This window comes from Erpetoichthys calabaricus, chromosome 9 (genome assembly GCF_900747795.2).
Source record: "Erpetoichthys calabaricus chromosome 9, fErpCal1.3, whole genome shotgun sequence".
Lineage (NCBI taxonomy): Eukaryota > Metazoa > Chordata > Cladistia > Polypteriformes > Polypteridae > Erpetoichthys > Erpetoichthys calabaricus.
Genome location: NC_041402.2, coordinates 18,293,124 through 18,313,324, shown reverse-complemented (window position 1 = coordinate 18,313,324; position 20,201 = coordinate 18,293,124). Strand labels below are relative to the sequence as shown.

Sequence of the window (20,201 nt, the reverse complement as noted above, 5' to 3'; positions counted from 1 at the left end):
ACGAAAAACCTTACGAGACCGACATCCAACCCCAACATCGCGGCAGGTGGCGGATTTACGGCCGCAAAAATTCAAAGAGAAAGGTGACTTCGATTAAAGCTCTAGAGGCCTGAAAGGTGATTTCGACTACAGCTCGAGGCCTTAATCCATAATTCGCTTGCATCTTCACTCACTCACTCACTCACTTACATCCGTCCGAAATCGAATGCGCAGTCACCTTCTGTGCAGCTGCCCGAAAAACCTTACGAGACCGACATCGTGGCAGGCGGTGGATTTACGGCCGCAAAAATTCAAAAAGAAAGGCGACTTCGATTAAAGCTCTAGAGGCCTGAAAGGTGATTTCGACTACAGCTCGAGGCCTTAATACATAATTCGCTTGCATCTTCACTCACTCACTCACTTACGTCCGTCCGAAGTCGAATGCGCAGTCACCTTCTGTGCAGCTGCCCGAAAAACCTTACGAGACCGACATCGTGGCAGGCGGTGGATTTATGGCCGCAAAAATTCAAAAAGAAAGGCGACTTCGATTAAAGCTCTAGAGACCTGAAAGGCGATTTCGACTACAGCTCGAGGCCTAATTACGCATTCTGATTCAATTACGCATTCATTCGATACACCTATATCAGGTTTGTGGTGCTTATACTTATTACTATATCATATTGTACTGGAACATTCATTATTCAATATACTACAGGCCTGAAAAATTCTTCAACTAACAGTACAAGCCTGTACAGTAATGAGTAAAGCGGACTACAATCATTACAAAACAACTTCTTCATTACTTATCATTTGTTCTTCATACACTGCTGACACAAACTCGTGCCCGTTTCATCTTACATTGGCTCTTTGTCTAGTCTATATATAATTCACTAATTCCATGGCAAGCAAGACACACGCAAGACAGCCACGCTCGCCAACTCACAGAGCCCCGCCCACCAACAATTCACTAAACAACCGACCATGGCGCGAGAGCGAAAGCATTTGCCAAGAATGTGTTCATTAATCAAGAACGAAAGTCGGAGGTTCGAAGAAGATCACATACCATTGTAGTTCCGACCATACACGATGCCGACTGGCGATCCGGTGGCGTTATTCCCATGACCCGCCGGGCAGCCAACTGGGTAACCAAAGTCCAGGGGGAGTATGGTTTGGGTTCCGGGGTGAAAATGGTTGCAAAGCTGAAACTGAAAGGAATTGACGGAAGGGCACCAACAGCTGTGGAGCCTGTGGCTTAATTGGACTCAACACGGGAAACCTCACCCGGCCCGAACGTGGCTCACAGGTGCATGCGACTAAGGCGATGTGTGGAAAATGAACAGTCAACGTGACTCACAAGTGCATGTGGACTGTACACAGACGAAAGCAATTCAGGTGAGGAGTTGGGGGTGGACACATGAGCAGGCAGTGCATACTGAACGATGACTAAGAGATGACTTAAGAAATCGGCAGACTAGAATGGCGGGGGCAGAATGGGCGTCAGACGATTGAACTTGCCTATCTAGAGGATGTAAATGTCCTAACACGGGTTCCGTAGGTGAACCTGCGGAAGGATCGTTACCGGTTGTGCCGACACGTCATTGGATGGTTAGGACCTGAAACCTCTCGGGCCCGCTTCCCCGCCCTCTTTCCAGAGTTCCATCTTTGCATTCACTTACAGTTGTATCCTCAAACCCACCCCACTTGGACAACTGTGTCTTTCAGGAAGTGTTCACCCATCAATACATAATTATGTGGCGTATGCTACGCCGTGGGTTGGCTAGTATATATATATATATAAATATTGTCACACACATGTGCATGGGAGGCAGTCTAAGGATTTAGCTAATGACTGTTCTTTTTCTTTCGCAGACCTTCAGAAGGGAAGACTGCTTAACGATCCACCTACTTCCAGTACCAGACCACGCCCCTCTGCCGACCTCACTTCCCTTCCTATCCCGCCTCTTCTTGCCAAGAAAGTATAAAAGACCAAACCCTCCATTCGATAGTCAGTCTGTTGTGACTCAGTTGTTTATGATTACTCTCTGCACATTGTTGGTGGTGCTTATAATTTACGGTGTGGACTCCTCTAATCTTCATAATGGTTTTCTCTATTTTGTTCACAACATATACCTGTACATATATTTTTTTTTTAAAAGATAAATTATGTGAAAGAATAAATGCAGTATTATATCAACAGATTCATTGTGATATCGAGAGCCTGCATTTTTCTATGACAATGGTGCCAACACAGTTAGTGTTAGGATCTATCCGTGTATTATGTCTTTTGCTGTGCTGATTATTCCCTAGTGATCATGCAATTGTCACATTTATTTAGTGTTTTATATTACCAAAGTCATACAGGTTAGGTGGATTGATGATACTCTGTTTTTCCTAGTGTGTGGTTGGAGTGTGTTAGTGTTCACCCTGTAATGGACTGGCATTTGTTTCAGGGTTTGTTCCAGCCTTGCACACAAATGCTACCTAGTATAGGCTCCAGCACCCCCCCATGACCCTGATCTGGATTATATGGGATGGAAAATGACTGTTATTTAATGTCATTGTTACATTAGTTGATTTGGTCCTGCTGAACTTTATTGTTCTACTTTATAATGTATTGCATTATATATTTGATTTTTCCGTATCAGTGTTTTTAGCAACAATGTACATTTCATGGCACTATGAGTAATAATTATGATGAATTTAAATGAATAGAATACTTTGTCTTGCTAGCAATCCACAGCTCCAAAAAGATCTCAGATCTGTTAGCAAAGGTGAACACAACAATGGACATAACATGAACTTCATTAAACCCGACTTAATGAGGCAGCTGATTAGGTTTAACAGGATACTAACCCTAACCCTAACCCTTTCACTAGGCTTCTATCCCTTACCCTAAGCCTAACCCTAAAACTATATAAAATGTTTCCAGGGCAAGATTCAACCTGTGAACGTTGCAATCACTCACTGGACCTCATGTTCTGGGCGTGCACTAAATTAACATCGTTTTGGACAAAAATCTTTGAATGCCTATCAGACAGCCCTGGCGTCACAATCCCTCCTAACCCATTAACAGCTGTGTTTGGTGGACTCACAGATGGGCTTAAAGTGGAGAAGGACAAACAAACATTTCTGAAGTCAGTTCACTATGGAATTCCCATCTGAAAAGACTCTCCTTACAATTATTAATTATTTTCTGCTTTTCAGTAATTTGGGGTCTCACGGGGTGGTGCCCCAACTCTTTATCACAGTCTGTCTAATCTCAAACACCACATAATCATCTCAAATGTGCCGGTAGACAAGTGCAACTCTTGTCAAGGTTTCATGACAATTCTTCCCTGGAAATAAGAGTTTCTGCCCAATGAATGAAGTCCATGGCAAACTGTGGGGTGTTTATAACTTCCGCATATACTCGTGGATAAGTTCTCCCGCGGATGAGTCGGGACTTGATTTTACAGTATAATTTCTGGTATTTTATAATGTCGTTCATATAAGTCGGATGCAGAAAACTTATGCTATTGATCCAAGAGATTATGATATGCTAATGCCCACCTGAGAGAGTAACCATGGAGCATGCACCCTTTTTTTTCTATGTGGGTGCAACAATGCGCTGCATCAGCGTGTGCTCCAAACCTCTTTCTCTCTCTATTGTGCCTACGTGACCACACAAACTATTCCTAAACTATTCCAAAGCAACGTTTACACTGTTTAGTGTTTTTTGTATCTCGCACCCTCATACACCTTTATCGTAAGAGCAACCCTTATCTACGATGGAGTGTTCGATCAGAAGAAAATATGAAGCTGGTTTTAAATTAAACGTTGTTGAATTGGCAAAAGGAATTGGTAACTGCGCTGCTGCAACAAAATTCGATGCTTCTGAGAAACTGGTGAGAGATTGCAGAAGCAAGAAGATGTAAAAAAAGAAATAAATTTAAGTGTTGTATTTTTGAACAGGCATATAAGTCAGCGTCTGATTTTATGATCAATTTTTTGGGTTTCAAGACCCGACTTATACACAAGTATATATGGTACTTGTGATTCATTTGAAGGTTTGCTGTGGAAGACACAAACTATCTAAAGATTAAACAAAGTAAGGAATTGTCTCCTGACTCTGTGCCTTCAGTTGTTACTTTTGTCCCAAATGCACAATTCTTCATACCTGGGATTTTCTTATTGGCACAGCTGCGGCTATAATGATGTCAACTGCGGCACAACCAGACATGGAAAAATTGGACTTGAAATGATTATCTCAGGCGTTAAGACACAAAACCTTTACTGACTCCGGCCGTACACACATAGTCACAACACATCAGACTTTTGTCAAGTGCGTATTAAAAACATCTTTTCCTTTGAGACATCAAGATAAGCGACTCACCTATCGATGTATCGTCGGCTGAGGTCTGAGATGGTAACAGTTGGCCCACTTGAAAATGGTGGATTACGCACCACAGTGTATTGGATTGGTCTGCACTGAGAACAGAGGAGGGTGTTGGGTACTGATGTAAGGAGGGCAGCATCGATTTCCAACCCTTCGTCCATCGTAAAAACTTTAATGCCGTAAACCTTCTCAGACACTGTGAGCTTCACTGTGAGAGGGACTTCACAGAAGATGTTCTGGGGGCCAAGGGACACATTGTTGCCACTCACTGTCAAAACTTCAATGTTATGAATTGTTCCCATTGCGCCCATCTCTAGAGAAAAATAGGTCACCCACAGGGTCAAGGAATCTGGGACTAAAGGGTAGCGGAACTCCAGCTCCAGCATGCAGCCTTGGGGCTCAGGGCAGGCAGGGGCCACGGTCTGCTGATCCACACCAGCGTCTGGGCTCCATGTTCGAACGCTGGTCTCACAGACTTGCTCCACATCAGGGGGGCCTGAGGAGTAGAAAACAAACAACAAAACATTGTCACCAATACTTGACCTGGAACAGCAAAATAAACTGGTCTGTCCGGACATCCAGCAAACACCTCTCAGCGATCATTTAAAAAAGACAGGGTCCGGTACACATAAGTTATAGCTTTACTTTAAATGGTGTGTGGTCAACAACTTAATGTCGGCAGACATGTGAAAAGATAAATGGTCACTCGCAGTGAAGTGCACTATTGTGTCTTTGTGTTGCTGTGTCCCATCTTGGGATTTTTATTATGAAGGTTCATGTTACAATTTAAGGCTCATTATGAATTATGTTATTCAAATGTTTGTCATTTACTTTAGGCATGCGTAAATAAAAATGTATATTCACATAATTTGAAATATGTATCAACGGGACTTTAGAACATTCTGATGTCCCCAAACAATGAGAAGTGACTTAGATGTTTCAAAAAATATTTACAGTCATATGAAAAAGCCTGCATAATAATTGACTCTGCTTTTAACAAAAAAGATAACAGTGGTATGTCTTTCATTTCCTAGGAACATCTGAGTACTGCGGTGTTTTCCGGACAAAGATTTTTAGTGAAGCAGTATTTAGTTGTATGAAATTAAATCAAATGTGAAAAACTGGCTGTGCAAAAATGTGGGTCCCCTTGTAATTTTGCTGATTTGAATGCCTGTCACTGCTCAATGCTGATTACTTGTAACACCAAATTGGTTGGATTAGCTAATTACGCCTTGAACTTCATAGACAGGTGTGTCCAATCATGAGATATAAAGGTATTTAAGGTGGTCAATTGCAAGTTGTGCTTCCCTTTGACTCTCCTCTGAAGAGTGACAGCATGGGATCCTCAAAGCAACTCTCAAAAGATCTGAGAACAAAGATTGTTCAGTCTCATGGTTTAGGGGAAGGCTACAAAAAGCTATCTCAGAGGTTTAAACTGTCAGTTTCAACTGTAAGGAATGTCTTCAGGAAATGGAAGGCCACAGGCACAGTTGCTGTTAAACCCAGCAGGTCTGGCAGGCCAAGAAAAAAACAGGAGCGGCATATGAGCAGGATTGTGAGAATGGTTACAGACAACCCACAGATCACCTCCAAAGACCTGCAAGAACATCTTGCTGCAGATGGTGTATCTGTACATCGTTCTACAATTCAGCGCAATTTGCACAAAGAACATCTGTATGGCAGGGTGATCAGAAAGAAGCCCTTTCTGCACTCACGCCACAAACAGAATTGCTTGTTGTATGCAAATGCTCATTTAGACAAGCCAGATTCATTTTGGAATAAAGTGCTTTGGACTGATGAGACAAAAATGGAGTTATTTGGTCATAACAAAAAGCGCTTTGCATGGTGGAAGAAGAACATCGCATTCCAAGATAAACAAATGCTACCTACTGTCAAACTTAGTAGAGGTTCCATCATGCTGTGGAGCTGTGTGGCTAGTTCAGTGACTGAGACCCTTGTTAAAGTCGAGGGTCAGATGAATTCAACCCAATATTAACAAATTCTTCAGGGTAATGTTCAAGCATCAGTCACAAAGTTGAAGTTACGCAGGCGTTGGATATTCCAACAAGACAATGACCCAAAACACAGTTCGAAATCTACAAAGGCATTCGTGCAGAGGGAGAAGTACAATGTTCTGGAATGGCCATCACAGTCCCCTGACTTGAATATCATCGAAAATCTATGGGATGTTTTGAAGCAGGCTGTCCATGCTCGGCAGCCATCAAATTTAACTGAACTGGAGAGATTTTGTATGGAAGAATGGTCAGAAATACCTCCATCCAGAATCCAGACACTCATCACAGGCTATAGGAGGACAGCGTCTAGAGGTTGTTATATTTGCAAAAGGAGGCTCAACTAAGTATTGATGTCATATCTCTGTTGCGGTGCCCAAATTTATGCACTTGTCTAATTTTGTTATGATACATATTGCATATTTTCTGTTAATCCAATAAACTTAATGTCACTGCTGAAATACTACTGTTTCCATAAGGCATGTCATATATTAAAAAGAAGTTGCTACTTTGGAAGCTCAGCCAATGAGAAACAAAAATCCAAAGAATTAAGAGGGGTTTCCAAACTTATTCATATGACTGTACATTCAATGTGAAAACACGTTAGATCAATTCATATTCTTTAACAAATTTTTCACGATCAGGGTCACAGCAAGCCAGGTTTACATCAATAAACATGCATGAAATGAAGGAAGAATTGGTAGAACACACACCCTCACACACACACACACACACACACACACACACACACACATAAATTCACTCACACTAGCCAGTCAGTCAACAACAAACAAACGTCACAATACAACATCCTGATTAACGGGTTTGACCTCCTGAGGAAGGCCTGTAGAGTCAGTTTTCACATTTGTGTTTACTTACTCGACTGATATCTTTTTTCAAGATCACTTACAACATTTGAGAAACAATCAGCATTTCTTTTTTTTGTTTTTCCAATTGGAGCCCAGGTAGGTGAAGTAACTTGCTCATGGTGACTTAGTGTCAGTAGTGGGATTTGAATCCACAACTTCAGGGTTTGAAGTCCAAAGCCATATAATCCAAATTAATAAAAGGATCAGTGTCTGTGAGTCTGTGTATATTTGAGTCTGACTAGTTGCCGTGTCTCTATCATTCCAAAAGATGGCGCATCACATATATATGTCGTAATAAAAATCAATTGCATTTGTGATTCAAGCAGATGCCACATCAGAAACATTATCACTGCTCTAACAAATCCCATACCAAGTGGCATGTAACAGAGGTATATGGATTACATTTGTCATTCCAACAAATGGCACATTACAAGCATTTGTAGCAATGCATGTTATTACTAGACCAGTAACGGCACCCTGCACGATAACGTGCCGTGAATCCACTTGACTTGGCATTTCTAGTTTTCATCCTCTTTCTCTGTACGTTTAGCATTCGTTTGCTCAGAGGTTGATGTGCTTGGTGCTTCCTGAGCAGCTCTTCTTTTCTCCACCCTAGTGACCTGCTTCTTGCCTTCTTCAGTCTGTATCTTTTCACGTTAAAACTGATTAAGTCAGTTTTTGAGTTGCAATTACTTAGTACGCTTGCACTGCATGGCCACCCTGTTGGCCGCTGCCGAGAGTTTATTATACAATAAAATAAAATAAAAAAAAGGAAAAACCTTGGAGGTCAATCATCACCCTGAAAGCAGAAAGTAGAGGTCACGTAGTATATGGGAAAGACACTATATAAATAAAATGTATTATTATTATTATTATTATTATTATTATATGTGTACCAGATTTCAAGTCAATATATCATATGGTTTGTGAGCTACAGGTGATTTAAAATCCTGGACAGACAAACGAACAGCCACGGTAGCGTATTATAGAAGAAGAAATGCTTTGGGCGCCTTCTCTACTAGAATAACAAAAGCAATGCATTTTATTATTACTTGCATCACAAAATACATACCACTGCAAACGTTAATCCTGAGGTCTATGATGAATATTTAGACTTCAAACCATTAAAATTGTTGTGTTCCTACTTATTCTTAAAAATCTGCTCTTTCTATCTTACTGATATAACTAACTCCTCAGTACATCAGCGTACACAGACATTTCTCTGTGTACACTGTGCAATGATGCCATTGTGTAGTCAGCCATCAAAGTCAAGGAGATTTAACAACAGCAGCCATGAACTTTGACACGCTCTACAGCTAGAACTTGTGATGAGACATGTAGTGTGATGCAGGCTTAAGTAACTTGTCGAGGAACAAGAACACGCTCACTGATGATTTTCTCATTCATCGTGTAACAAGCACAATACGACATCACTGCTGGTTGGTGTCACCCAGTCTGGTAACCAAGGCCAGAATAACAACACCAGGCCCCTGGGTGACTTGATGAATAGAGCAGCGCATGGACATCTAGCCATTTAATGCAGCATGGTAATGGAAGATGGATATTTGTTCATTTTGTTTCCTGGTGTGTCCCCCTTTGCTGATTTCAGTCTGTGGACGTTTATGTCCATTTGTACATTCAAGAAATTAGTCAAAATTATATATAATTAAATCTATCTATCTATCTATCTATCTATCTATCTATCTATCTATCTATCTATCTATCTATCTATCTATCTATCTATCTATCTATCTATCTATCTATCTATCTATCTATCTATCTATGCTTTTCTTATCTATTTATTATGTAGTGCCTTTTTCTGTATCTATCCATCTGTCTATCTTTTGTGTCTTTCTTATCTATCCATCTATTATATAGCACCTTTCTTATCTATCTATCTCTCTATTATGTCATGTCTTTCTTAACTACAGCATCTATCAATTTCTGACTTGGCACCATTGTTTTCTGTTAAGTTTCACTGCTGGTTGAGCTGGTACACTGCCTATAAAATGTATTCAACAGTGAATCACAGTGGACGTAGTCTGATTTTTACAACAATTATCAACAAAAAAAGACTCTTTAATGTCAAAGTGAAAGCAGATCTGTGCAGAGTGGTCTAATTTAATTGCCAGAGTCAAACAAATTAATTGATTACATAAGTATATTTTTTTCCGTCGATGTCTTAGCAGTTCAATGTAAAGTCGCTGATTAACAGTCTGTCCACTCTTTATGAACAAGTCCATCAGTTTTTCAAAAAGGCCATCTTCATTGTCTCTTGAAAGTCTGCTGTGGTGGATTGAAGGATAGAAATGGTCAAAGTCCTTTGCACGATCTTAGAATAAATAGGAAAATATACACTTGATGAACTGAGCACGGTGCCACTCGGCGCCCTGATTAACCGGACGATATCTAGCCAATTATATTCAATAGCTACACACTTCTCCTGTGCTGTTGACCGATTCTAGGAATTCCCAGGTCCCCCTTCATGTATCATCTGTGTTGCACTTAAAACAATACTGCTTGAATAAAAAAGCAACGTCTTCTTGTAATCACATAACTATATCTTGTGGACAAAAGGGATCTATGTGCTAATAATATTCTGAGTTGACAACACCAACCCACACTCTTGAAAATAAAGGTGTCAGAGTGGTTCTTCATAGCAATGCCATAAGGGAGCCATTTTTGTTTCCCAAAAGACCCATCCACATGAAGGTTCTAGAAAGAAACTTTTTTTACTTAGATTCATAACAGGCTCCATACAGTAAATACTCATAAATAGATGGCAACTAACTTGTGAAATACTGATGGGTCATGATGTTAAAAGGACCCCCACTGCATACAGTAACACAGGGTAAGTTCAGGTTTGCTTTATATGTTAGATAGATAGATAGATAGATAGATAGATAGATAGATAGATAGATAGATAGATAGATAGATAGATAGATAGATAGATAGATAGATAGATAGATAGATAGATAGATAGATAGATAGATAGATAGATAGGCAACTTCCAGACTATGTATCTATCTATCTATCTATCTATAAATTTTATAGTGCATTTTCTATCTATCATCTATCTATCTATCTATCTATCTATCTATCTATCTATCTATCTATCTATCTATCTATCTATCTATCTATCTATCTATCTATCTATCTATCTATGTCTATTATATAGTGCCTTTCCTATCTATCTATCTATCTATCTATCTATCTATCTATCTATCTATCTATCTATCTATCTATCTATCTATCTATCTATCTATCTATCTATCTATCTATATATAGTGCCTTTCCTATCTATCTATCTATCTATCTATCTATCTATCTATCTATCTATCTATCTATCTATCTATCTATCTATCTATCTATCTATCTATGTCTATTATATAGTGCCTTTCCTATCTATCTATCTATCTATCTATCTATCTATCTATCTATCTATCTATCTATCTATCTATCTATCTATCTATCTATCTATCTATCTATCTATCTATCTATCTATCTATCTATCTATCTATGTCTATTATATACTGCCTTTCCTATCTATCTATCTATCTATCTATCTATCTATCTATCTATCTATCTATCTATCTATCTATCTATCTATCTATCTATCTATCTATCTATCTATCTATCTATCTATATATAGTGCATTTCCTATCTATCTATCTATCTATCTATCTATCTATCTATCTATCTATCTATCTATCTATCTATCTATCTATCTATCTATCTATCTATCTATCTATATAGTGCCTTTCCTATCTATCTATCTATCTATCTATCTATCTATCTATCTATCTATCTATCTATCTATCTATCTATCTATCTATCTATCTATCTATCTATCTATCTATCTATCTATATAGTGCCTTTCCTATCTATCTATCTATCTATCTATCTATCTATCTATCTATCTATCTATCTATCTATCTATCTATCTATCTATCTATCTATCTATATAGTGCCTTTCCTATCTATCTATCTATCTATCTATCTATCTATCTATCTATCTATCTATCTATCTATCTATCTATCTATCTATCTATCTATCTATCTATCTATCTATCTGTTCAAGAGTTTTCATCAAATGGCAGCGTTTAACTTGCTGTAAGTTCATAATCTCTCTCACATGAAAAAGGAAATTATCTTAGTGTTGGCCGTGGCTCAAGTTATTTTTACTGAAGCTGTCAGGAGGTCATAAAGGAGGGGATGGGGGGCTGTTCTTGGGAGGTGTGCAGTGGAGTGGAGGAGGGGTATGGGTGGTCTTTATTTGCTAACAGGAAAACTGAGGGGCCCAGAAAGAAGGCAGTCCTTTCCAAGTGTAATGTATGTCAAGGGAAATTGCTTCAATTGCTCTTTCTGACGCTTTAATAGATCTCAGTCCTGTCCCACATGATGAGCACATTTTTCTTGTATGGGGGATCCCTTAGTGCATTGATTGCCCTTGCTGCACATCTAAAGACCTGATTCATGAGTATCAAACCCAAATGTAGCAGTACATAGTTTAAGGTTCTCAGGAGGATTCATGTCAGGAGGTCAATTAGGCGCCAACCAAAAGAGTGACATCCGATTAGCATCTGTAGATTTGCTCACTTTTGAAGTGACATACTTTGCATTTATCACATAGCCAATGCAGCCAAAAACTGGTTAACACTGTGTTCCTAAGCATTTCTTTTGTACAAATCCAAACTGGCAACCACAGACACATTTACTAACCTCATTTCTGGGACATTTACAAAAATTCAGTTTGTTTAATCAATTGGACGCTGAGTTAAGTTCCCAGCTTCCATTATCTCAGCAAATTTATTGCCATTCATGTGTGGCCTTGTTAAAGGTAACAATGTGAAAAACGGATATCACTTCTTCTTTTCCCTTGTCTTTATTTTTTTCTCTCAATGTTTATTTATATTTCTCGCTGGACTGCGACAGAGCCAAGGAGTACTTAATTCTGTCTTTTTACGACGGCCCAAAAATAAATACTCCTTGAGACTGTTACAGAGAAAACCTGGATTCCACATTCTTGTTCACGCTTAAATGTCCAGTAGGTTACAACTGTACTAAATGACTCAAAATGAACAACGGCCATGTGACATAACACATTTTTGACATTTATAAGACTTGAAATTCATAAACCATGGTGCAGAAGGAAAAGACAAAATAAAGAAAGAGAAATTGTTGTTTATATTTTTTAAAAAGTGAACAGAGTCGTCACTATAGATTCCTTTGTAATAAAGAGTCTGACTGTTCTGCATATACTGCACAGCATAATAATAAGAGTCATTCACACTGTATGGAATTAAAAAAGGTTTGAATTCTCACTCTTGGTACCATGTTTGAAATAAAAGTAGTAGCATTTATTATTTGAACACGCTTTGAAAGCCCCATTTTTTGTGCTTTTCACAGCCCCTTAGAAATCAAGAATATGTCTAAGAAAATTTCCTTGCTAATCCAGGGCCGGATCACAGGCCAGCCAGTCTATCCCAGAAATCATTGGATGCAAGGCAGGAGTAACACGTGGACATATTATCTCATGGCCGTAATTCAATTTGGAGTAAGTACGAGACATATTGAAGAAATACAAAGAGAAAAGTGTATAGAGTGAGCTTATGTTCATTTAATAATCTGCAATAATCACACATGATCTACCCAGTCCAGTTTTCTTTAACAGATTTTCCCTGAATGGACAGCCCTAACAATGGAAATTGTTTGAGCAGACATACCGGTCAAAGGTTATAGAACAGGGGTCGCCAAGTCTGGTCCTGGAGGACCACCGTGGCTGCAGGTTTTCATTCTAACCCTATTTTTTAATGAGGGCCCTGTTTGTGCTTCTTGTGAATTCATTTTAATTGAATTACTTTTTTAAGATTTGCTCCCCTGAATTTTTTCATCATTCCTCAGAATTGCTTCATTTCTTTCCTTAAATGGCACCCAAGCAGAAATGAAATGTGAAGTGAGTGAGGTAACTGAAGACCAACTAAGTCAGGGCTTCAAACTCCAACCAATTTCACTCCAACCATCTGCTTAATGAGGTGCTGCTTCTTGTTCTTAATTAAACCCCCTATTCTTTAATTATGCGGCTTGATGCTGCTCTCGTGGTGCATTAACAGACATTTCAGAAATTGTGGATTTTCTCTTCTTTTCTAAGGGCTCTGTTAAAATGTGTTGGGGACCTGAGTAGATCAACATTCCTGAGACCTTCATCTTTCTTTATTTTCAGATATTGTATGACGGACACCAGTTGTTTTGGCTCATTTTGTATCTCATTATTGTTTGGCTACTGATTAAGGAAAAAAGAAGCAATTAAGGGGTCTGAGTCTTCAAGAGCAAGTCAATTCAAATTAGTTCAAAAGAAGTTAATTAGTAGCAAAAACAGGTCACTAATTAAGAAAAGGGTTGGAATGAAAATCTGCAGCCACTGGGGCCCTCCAGGACCGGAGTTGGCGACCCCTGTTATAGAACACCTCTTTATGGAACAGCATGCCATTTAAGGTCTTAATGTTTCATGAAATCGAGGCATAGAACAAATAAACAATGGCAAATAGAAGAATTAATTCAATGAATCATTAAGCGTTCAAAGTTTTATTCAAATCTTTGATTCATCAGTAGCCACTGTCACACACGTGCGCATGGAAGGCAGCTAAAGGGCTTGAGTGACGGCAGTTCGGAGAGATGCCTGGAGGTGGTAGAGTGCACTGACTCTTTTTCTTTCTTGCCTGCAGACCATTCCTGGGAGATTCCACCTGACTCTCATGACATCATTTCCAGGACCGAGCCAATGGAAGGAGTCCTTACTGGCTCCGGCTCCTCTGATGTCACGTCCGGGCCCGAACCAATGGAGAATGAACACATCCCTGATCCTTATGACCTCACTTCCTGTATTCCCCTTTAAAACCCTGCCCTTTGTCCTTATTCCTCAGTCTGATCTTGGACTCGATTGTATGCACTTCAGTGCTACCGTTTTGATCACTATAATTTTGCAGCCAAGGATTTGAGATTATATGGGTGGCTGCCTCAAACCTTTTTCTGTCTCAGACTCGTTTTGTGACACCACCTTGTTCTGATATAACAGCCAAACTGTGGTAACCCTTTTGATTCAGAATGCCAGTCATCAACTCCACCAGAAGAACCCCAGACCATCACACTTCCTCCTCCATGTCTGACAGTGGGTGTCACACGCTGAGGTAACATCTGGTCACCAACTCAACGGCATACAAACACCCCACGTGATGGACCAAGTATTTCAAATTTGGATTCATCAATCCTTGAGACTTTCTTCCAGTTTGCAGTAGTCCACAGTGTTGGTATTTCAAGGCCCTACTTTGTCCTAAAGGGAATGGCTTTCTCACTGCCACTCGCCCTGTTAAACCTGCAGCATAAAGTCTCCTCTTCACCGTAGAAACTGACACTTGCTTTTCTTGACCTGCACTATTACGCTGTTGTGCTGTGAGGTGCCTGTGATCAGGCAAGCTGGTGATCCTCAAAAACTTGTCTTCTGATTGGCTGGTGACTTTGGCTCTGCCAGATCGCGTCCTATCAGAGTTTCTTCCAGTCTCCAATTGTCTTTGGATTGTGTAGGACACCACTGGACTCACCATCACTTTGATTTTTTTTTTACAATTTCTCTAAATAAAAGGCTTAAGTGTCTATGGGTAATAATGCTCTGTCTCATTTCATTTGTTAATCTTACCATTATCACTGGAATTTACAGCTTTCTGGGGTGTAGCGTGTGTAGTAACACAGTCTGTTCCAACTCTGCTTTAAGACACACATAGGGTTTTAAAGTGATCAACAGAAGTTGGAACACCTGTGCAAAATGTTTGCTTCAACTTGCATGGCTTAATTTACTTTAATTGTTGTAGAACATCTGTAGGTTGTAACCTATTAGTTGTTCCCTGAAGAAGGCCCATTTATAATGTTCTGAAATTTCCTCTGTTTTCGGTTTTTGCTGACCTAAACTTTAATTTTAAACCTCTGGCAGTTTACTACTAGCTTTTTCACCATTTCATGTCATTCAAATGATTAAATTTGAAGAAAAATTGGAAAAACTGAGGTGTACTAAAACTTTTGATTGGTCGTGTACAAATACATATGAACAATTAGTCATCGAAATGTAATAAAGCTATGATGCCTGGGGGGAATGATGTAAAGTTCCCCTCAACATGAGTGACATCTTACCAGTATACTAGTGGCCTACCATATCACACAGGATGTGTTACCACGTATAACAGAATTCATAGCTATCGATGAGTGAAATGATTCAAGGGAATTGACTTTGGAGCAAAGATATTCACTGCATTTATTGGTGCGTTTATATGGAAATCTTACTCAGAGATGCTTGGGTGTGCACTGCTTGTGATTGTGATTGTTATTTTAAGCGACGGTATTGTCAAAGTTAAATTCACAGAGTCATTTCAGGATGGGGAGAATTCCTTTATTGGCACGCGTATGGAGTCACTGCGGTACCATGAAGGAGATGACTAAAATACACAGTTAATTACAGGAGTATGTGATTAGTGGGTATTTCTCATGCCCTTGTAAGTTACTAATAAACGGACCCTCAGAGTCAGAACGTCTGCTACTGTAGCTTGCTCTGGTCTCTTATCGATGCTTAACCCTGTACATGCATTATCAGCACGACTGAGTCACAGATCAAAAGGCTTTAATTAAAATGCTTTCTAAGAGTGCTAAGGGTCACAGCTTAAAGTAAAAGGGATATAATAATAAATCTATAATCAATTATTGAAAATCAGATGTAACAGTAAAAATCAACTCTGGCAGTATAAAGTTCAGTGGTTTTCAAACTGTGGTCTGCGGACCAAAGGGGGTCCGCAAAGGATACAGCGGGGGTCCGCGAGGGCATTGTGAAATATCCATTAATTAACACTTGCTTAGTTCCATAATAATGCAGCGTCTCGTTAATTATCTCCGTTACTTACGAATTGCTTCGGTACCCTATGAGCCTTTTCGGTCAGAGTCAGACCATTTAGTATTTTAGTAATGTTAGTGATGCTGGTTTTAATTATTCTATGCATGCTACAGTGACGTCAAATTTCAATAAGACGTATTCTAGTCTGTTGTCAAAATTAAAACGTATGGCCAGAGCGTTTAATAATATGGTAATACTATAATATACTCCATCTTCTGGCATAACTGGCCTATTTCGTTCACGTTCGCTGTAGTTCCTAAGTAAATAATTACTTTGTTGTTTGCCGTAGGTAGGGAATGGATATGTTTTTGAAGCATAAGAAAACAGAGTTGCCATTACACGAAACAGACGACAGTTTTGATGATTCAGAATCAGAAGCTAATGACTTGTCAAAATGCAAGAGAAAGCCAACACCAAAGTTAAGAAAATATGATGAGGATTACGTTAAATTTGGTTTTGTTGAATGTGCTTCAAATTCAGATAGACCGCAGATGTCTGATTTGTAACAAAAGTTTGTCAAATGAAGCTTTGAAACCAGCCAAATTGAAAACGCATTTAATGAAGAACCATCTTGATTTAGCTGGAAAACCAGAAATATTTTTCCAAAGAAAGAAGGAAGAATATATCAAGCAGACAACATTTTTTCAGTTGTCATTGATAGCAAACGAAAAATTGCTGAAAGCATCCCATTTGGTGGCATTGAGAGTGGCTCTTGCTAAGAAAGCTCACACGATTGCTGAAGATTTAATTCTTCCTTCTGCAGTTGATATGTGCGAAACAGTTCTAGACAAAGAATGCGCTGCAAAACTGAAAGGAATTCCATTGTCTGATAACACAATTGGATGAAGGATAGAAGGCATGGCAGATGATATAAAGGCGCAACTAACTGACAGACTGAAAGAAGGTTATTTTGCAGTACAACTGGATGAGAACACCGATGTTGCCAACCAGGCACAACTGCTGGCCTTTGTTGCAATACTGTTGGGAAGGGGAGATGATCGAAGATTTGTTTTTATGTCATCCAATGCCTTGCAGAACAACTAGCGAGGAGGTTTTCAAAGTGCTTGACAATTTCCTTTCACAGTCAGGTCTGTCATGGGTTCAGTGCATAGGCATTTGCACGGACGATGCAGCATCCATGACCGGGAAGCTTTCTGGAGTTGTGGCATGTGTGAAGAAAGAAGCACCTAACATCATTGACACATTGTATGCTTCATTGGCAATCACTGGCAGTGAAGAACATCACTTTCTGAAGTCTTGTCTGGTTGCATCAAAGTTGTAAATCTGATTAAAACCAGACCGGTATACACTCTCACGTTTGCAATTCTTTGTGAAGAGTTGGGGGCTGAGCATTCAAATCTTTTGCTCCTATCACAAGGCAAAATAGTGCAGCCTGTATTTGAACTTCGAGAAGAACTACTGGTATTTCTGACGGAATGTAATGCTGACCTAGCTTCAGTCATGGCTGATAACATTTGGCTAGGCAAACTTGCCTATCTGGCCGATATATTCAACTTCCAATCTTGGATGATTACATCTGCAACAATTTGTTAATCAACGCCGATCTCATAATTTGCGATGTCGAGCAGCATTTGCAGTTGCTGGCTGACCATGTTGATGAATACTTCTTGCATGATGACATTGCTAATTTTCATTGGGTCCGCAGTCACTTTGATGTTGAATTGACTGACCTCGCTGGGCACGAGCAGGAGGAGTTAGCTGAATTATCATGCGATCGCAGCTTACAAAATAAGTTCAAGCAGCAATCATTGTCATCTTTTTGGTCGAGTGTGGCTTCTGAGTATCCCTTGATATCCAACAAGGCAGTCAAGATTTTGTTACCATTTGTGACAAAATATTTGTGTGAAACAGCAATTTCAGCACTTACGAATATGAAGAGCAAGTACAGATCCAGACTGGCCATTGAAAGTGAAAAAGTTGAAAGTTGAAAGTGACTTGCGTGTGAACATATCAAAAGTAGCACCGAGAATTGGCAGTTTGTGCAAATCAATGCAAGCACATCCTTCCCACTGACATTATTATTATTACATAGTTCGCATACCAGGAGAAGGTGGGAGCGGAGGATGCCATTATCTACATGCTACACTGGTCCCTCTCCCACTTGGACAGAGGCAATGGTGCTGTAAGAATTATGTTTCTAGACTTCTCTAGCGCCTTCAACACCATCCAACCTCTGCTCCTTAGTGACAAGCTGACAGAGATGGGAGTAGATTCATACCTGGTGGTATGGATCATGGACTATCTTACAGACAGACCTCAGTATGTGCGTCCCGGGAACTGCAGGTCTGGCATTGTGGTCAGCAGCACAGTAGCGCCACAGGGGACTTTCTCCAGTCCTGTTCAGCCGATATACATCAGACGTCCAATACAACTTGGAGTCCTGCCAATAGCAAAAGTTCGCTGATGACACTGCTATCGTGGGCTGCATCAGGAGTGGGCAGGAGGAGGAGTATAGGGACCTAATCAATGACTTTGTTAAATGGTGTGACTCAAACCACCTACACCTGAACACCAGCACAACCAAGGAGCTGGTGATGGATTTTAGGAGGCCCAGACCCCTCATGGACCCCATGATCATCAGAGGTGACTGTGTGCACAGGGTGCAGACCTATAAATACCTGGGAGTGCAGCTATCTATCTATCTATCTATCTATCTATCTATCTATCTATCTATCTATCTATCTATCTATCTATCTATCTATCTATCTATCTATCTATCTATCTATCTATCTATCTATCTATTAGTGTTAACTGAAACCAATGGTAGCCTAAAAATTTCTGCAAAATGACTTTGTTCCATAATTATTGCATGCACATAGGCGTAACGAAAATTTATTCTGCGTTACTTGTTCATTTATGATTTTCCGTTATAGTAGTCATCGTGACAGTGAAGAAGGTACTGTGGAACTTGTATGTCCGTTATTTTGATTGCATTTTACATTATAAAATTTTTCTTGTTCAATATAGGGATCCGTGAGCAAGACCCGGAATATAATAAGGGTCCCTGGTGTAAAAAGTTTGAAAACCGCTGGTCTATATACACATTATCTGAGATTAGGATTCTATGGGCTATTGTGAACAAACTTTTATTTGTTTGAACATACAGCCTTTTGATCTCCGCTTTTGTCTTTAACCTTATTGGCGTTAATCCTAAGCGTGACTTGGTTCTCAAAATTTTATACAATTACATTTAACCACAAGTCACACTCAAGCTGACAGGTAATGATCGGCTTTACCTTTTAAAGCTCAAATAATGCTTCTGTTGTCACCTCCTGCCAGAAGGGTTTCTACGCCATACTTGCTTAAACTGGTGCAGTCTACTGACCCTTATTAATTTTTCATACAGATTTTTTTTGGGAGTGGGGACCTTGGTGGTCAGAGCATTACATCCAAACGTTAGGCAGAGAGTGATCAGGTAAACTGTTGAAGTTAGGTCCCCAAAACTGTGAGACAGTAAATTTACACTTATTGGCTTAGCAAATGCTTTTATCCAAAGCAGCTTTCAAAAGGTTCAACATAATCGAGTAAACATCAGTATGTGGAGACTCGTGTTGGAATCAAGTGTACAGAACTGCTCATCACAAGTGAAGAGCTCAGCACAAAGTACCAGCGAGTTACACTTCCTTTGTTACAAGAACCTAACAAAGTCATTATCAGTTAGACAGAAATTCACAGAACTTCAGACGAAAAGAGTCTTTGATTATGATATGATGCCCTGCTGAGGTGAGTGTGTGAGAAGGAGCATAGGACCTCATATACTTTGGTGCTGACCCACTGACTACTCTGTAGGTAAACATCAAAGATTTGAACCTAATATATGCTGCTACAGGGTGCTAAAGTAGTGATCTGCACACAGGAGTGACATGTGTTCTGCTGTGCTGTCTTAGCCTCTCACATTCATGTTATTTTTCTGTCATGTGGGCTTTATCAGAGGTGGCTACCCACAACAAGTTAGATCAGGTCATGTTGTGGTGCATGCACTGATACAGCACGTTGCCTCACCCACCATATGA

At 39.7% G+C, this 20,201-nt stretch overlaps 1 protein-coding gene across 2 annotated transcripts in view; it reads right to left on the bottom strand.

Moving 5' to 3' along the window:
• The window catches only part of pappaa (pregnancy-associated plasma protein A, pappalysin 1a), an 803,024-nt gene that overhangs the window by 471,918 nt on the left and 310,905 nt on the right, over window positions 1-20,201 (bottom strand). For both annotated transcript variants that reach the window (XR_007935844.1, XM_028809181.2), the window contains exon 7: window positions 4,352-4,850. Coding sequence is in view for 1 of the 2 variants with exons in the window: in XM_028809181.2 (XP_028665014.2) it covers window positions 4,352-4,850 (499 nt within the window). In the remaining variant the exon portion in view is untranslated. The remainder of the gene's footprint in view (window positions 1-4,351; window positions 4,851-20,201) is intronic.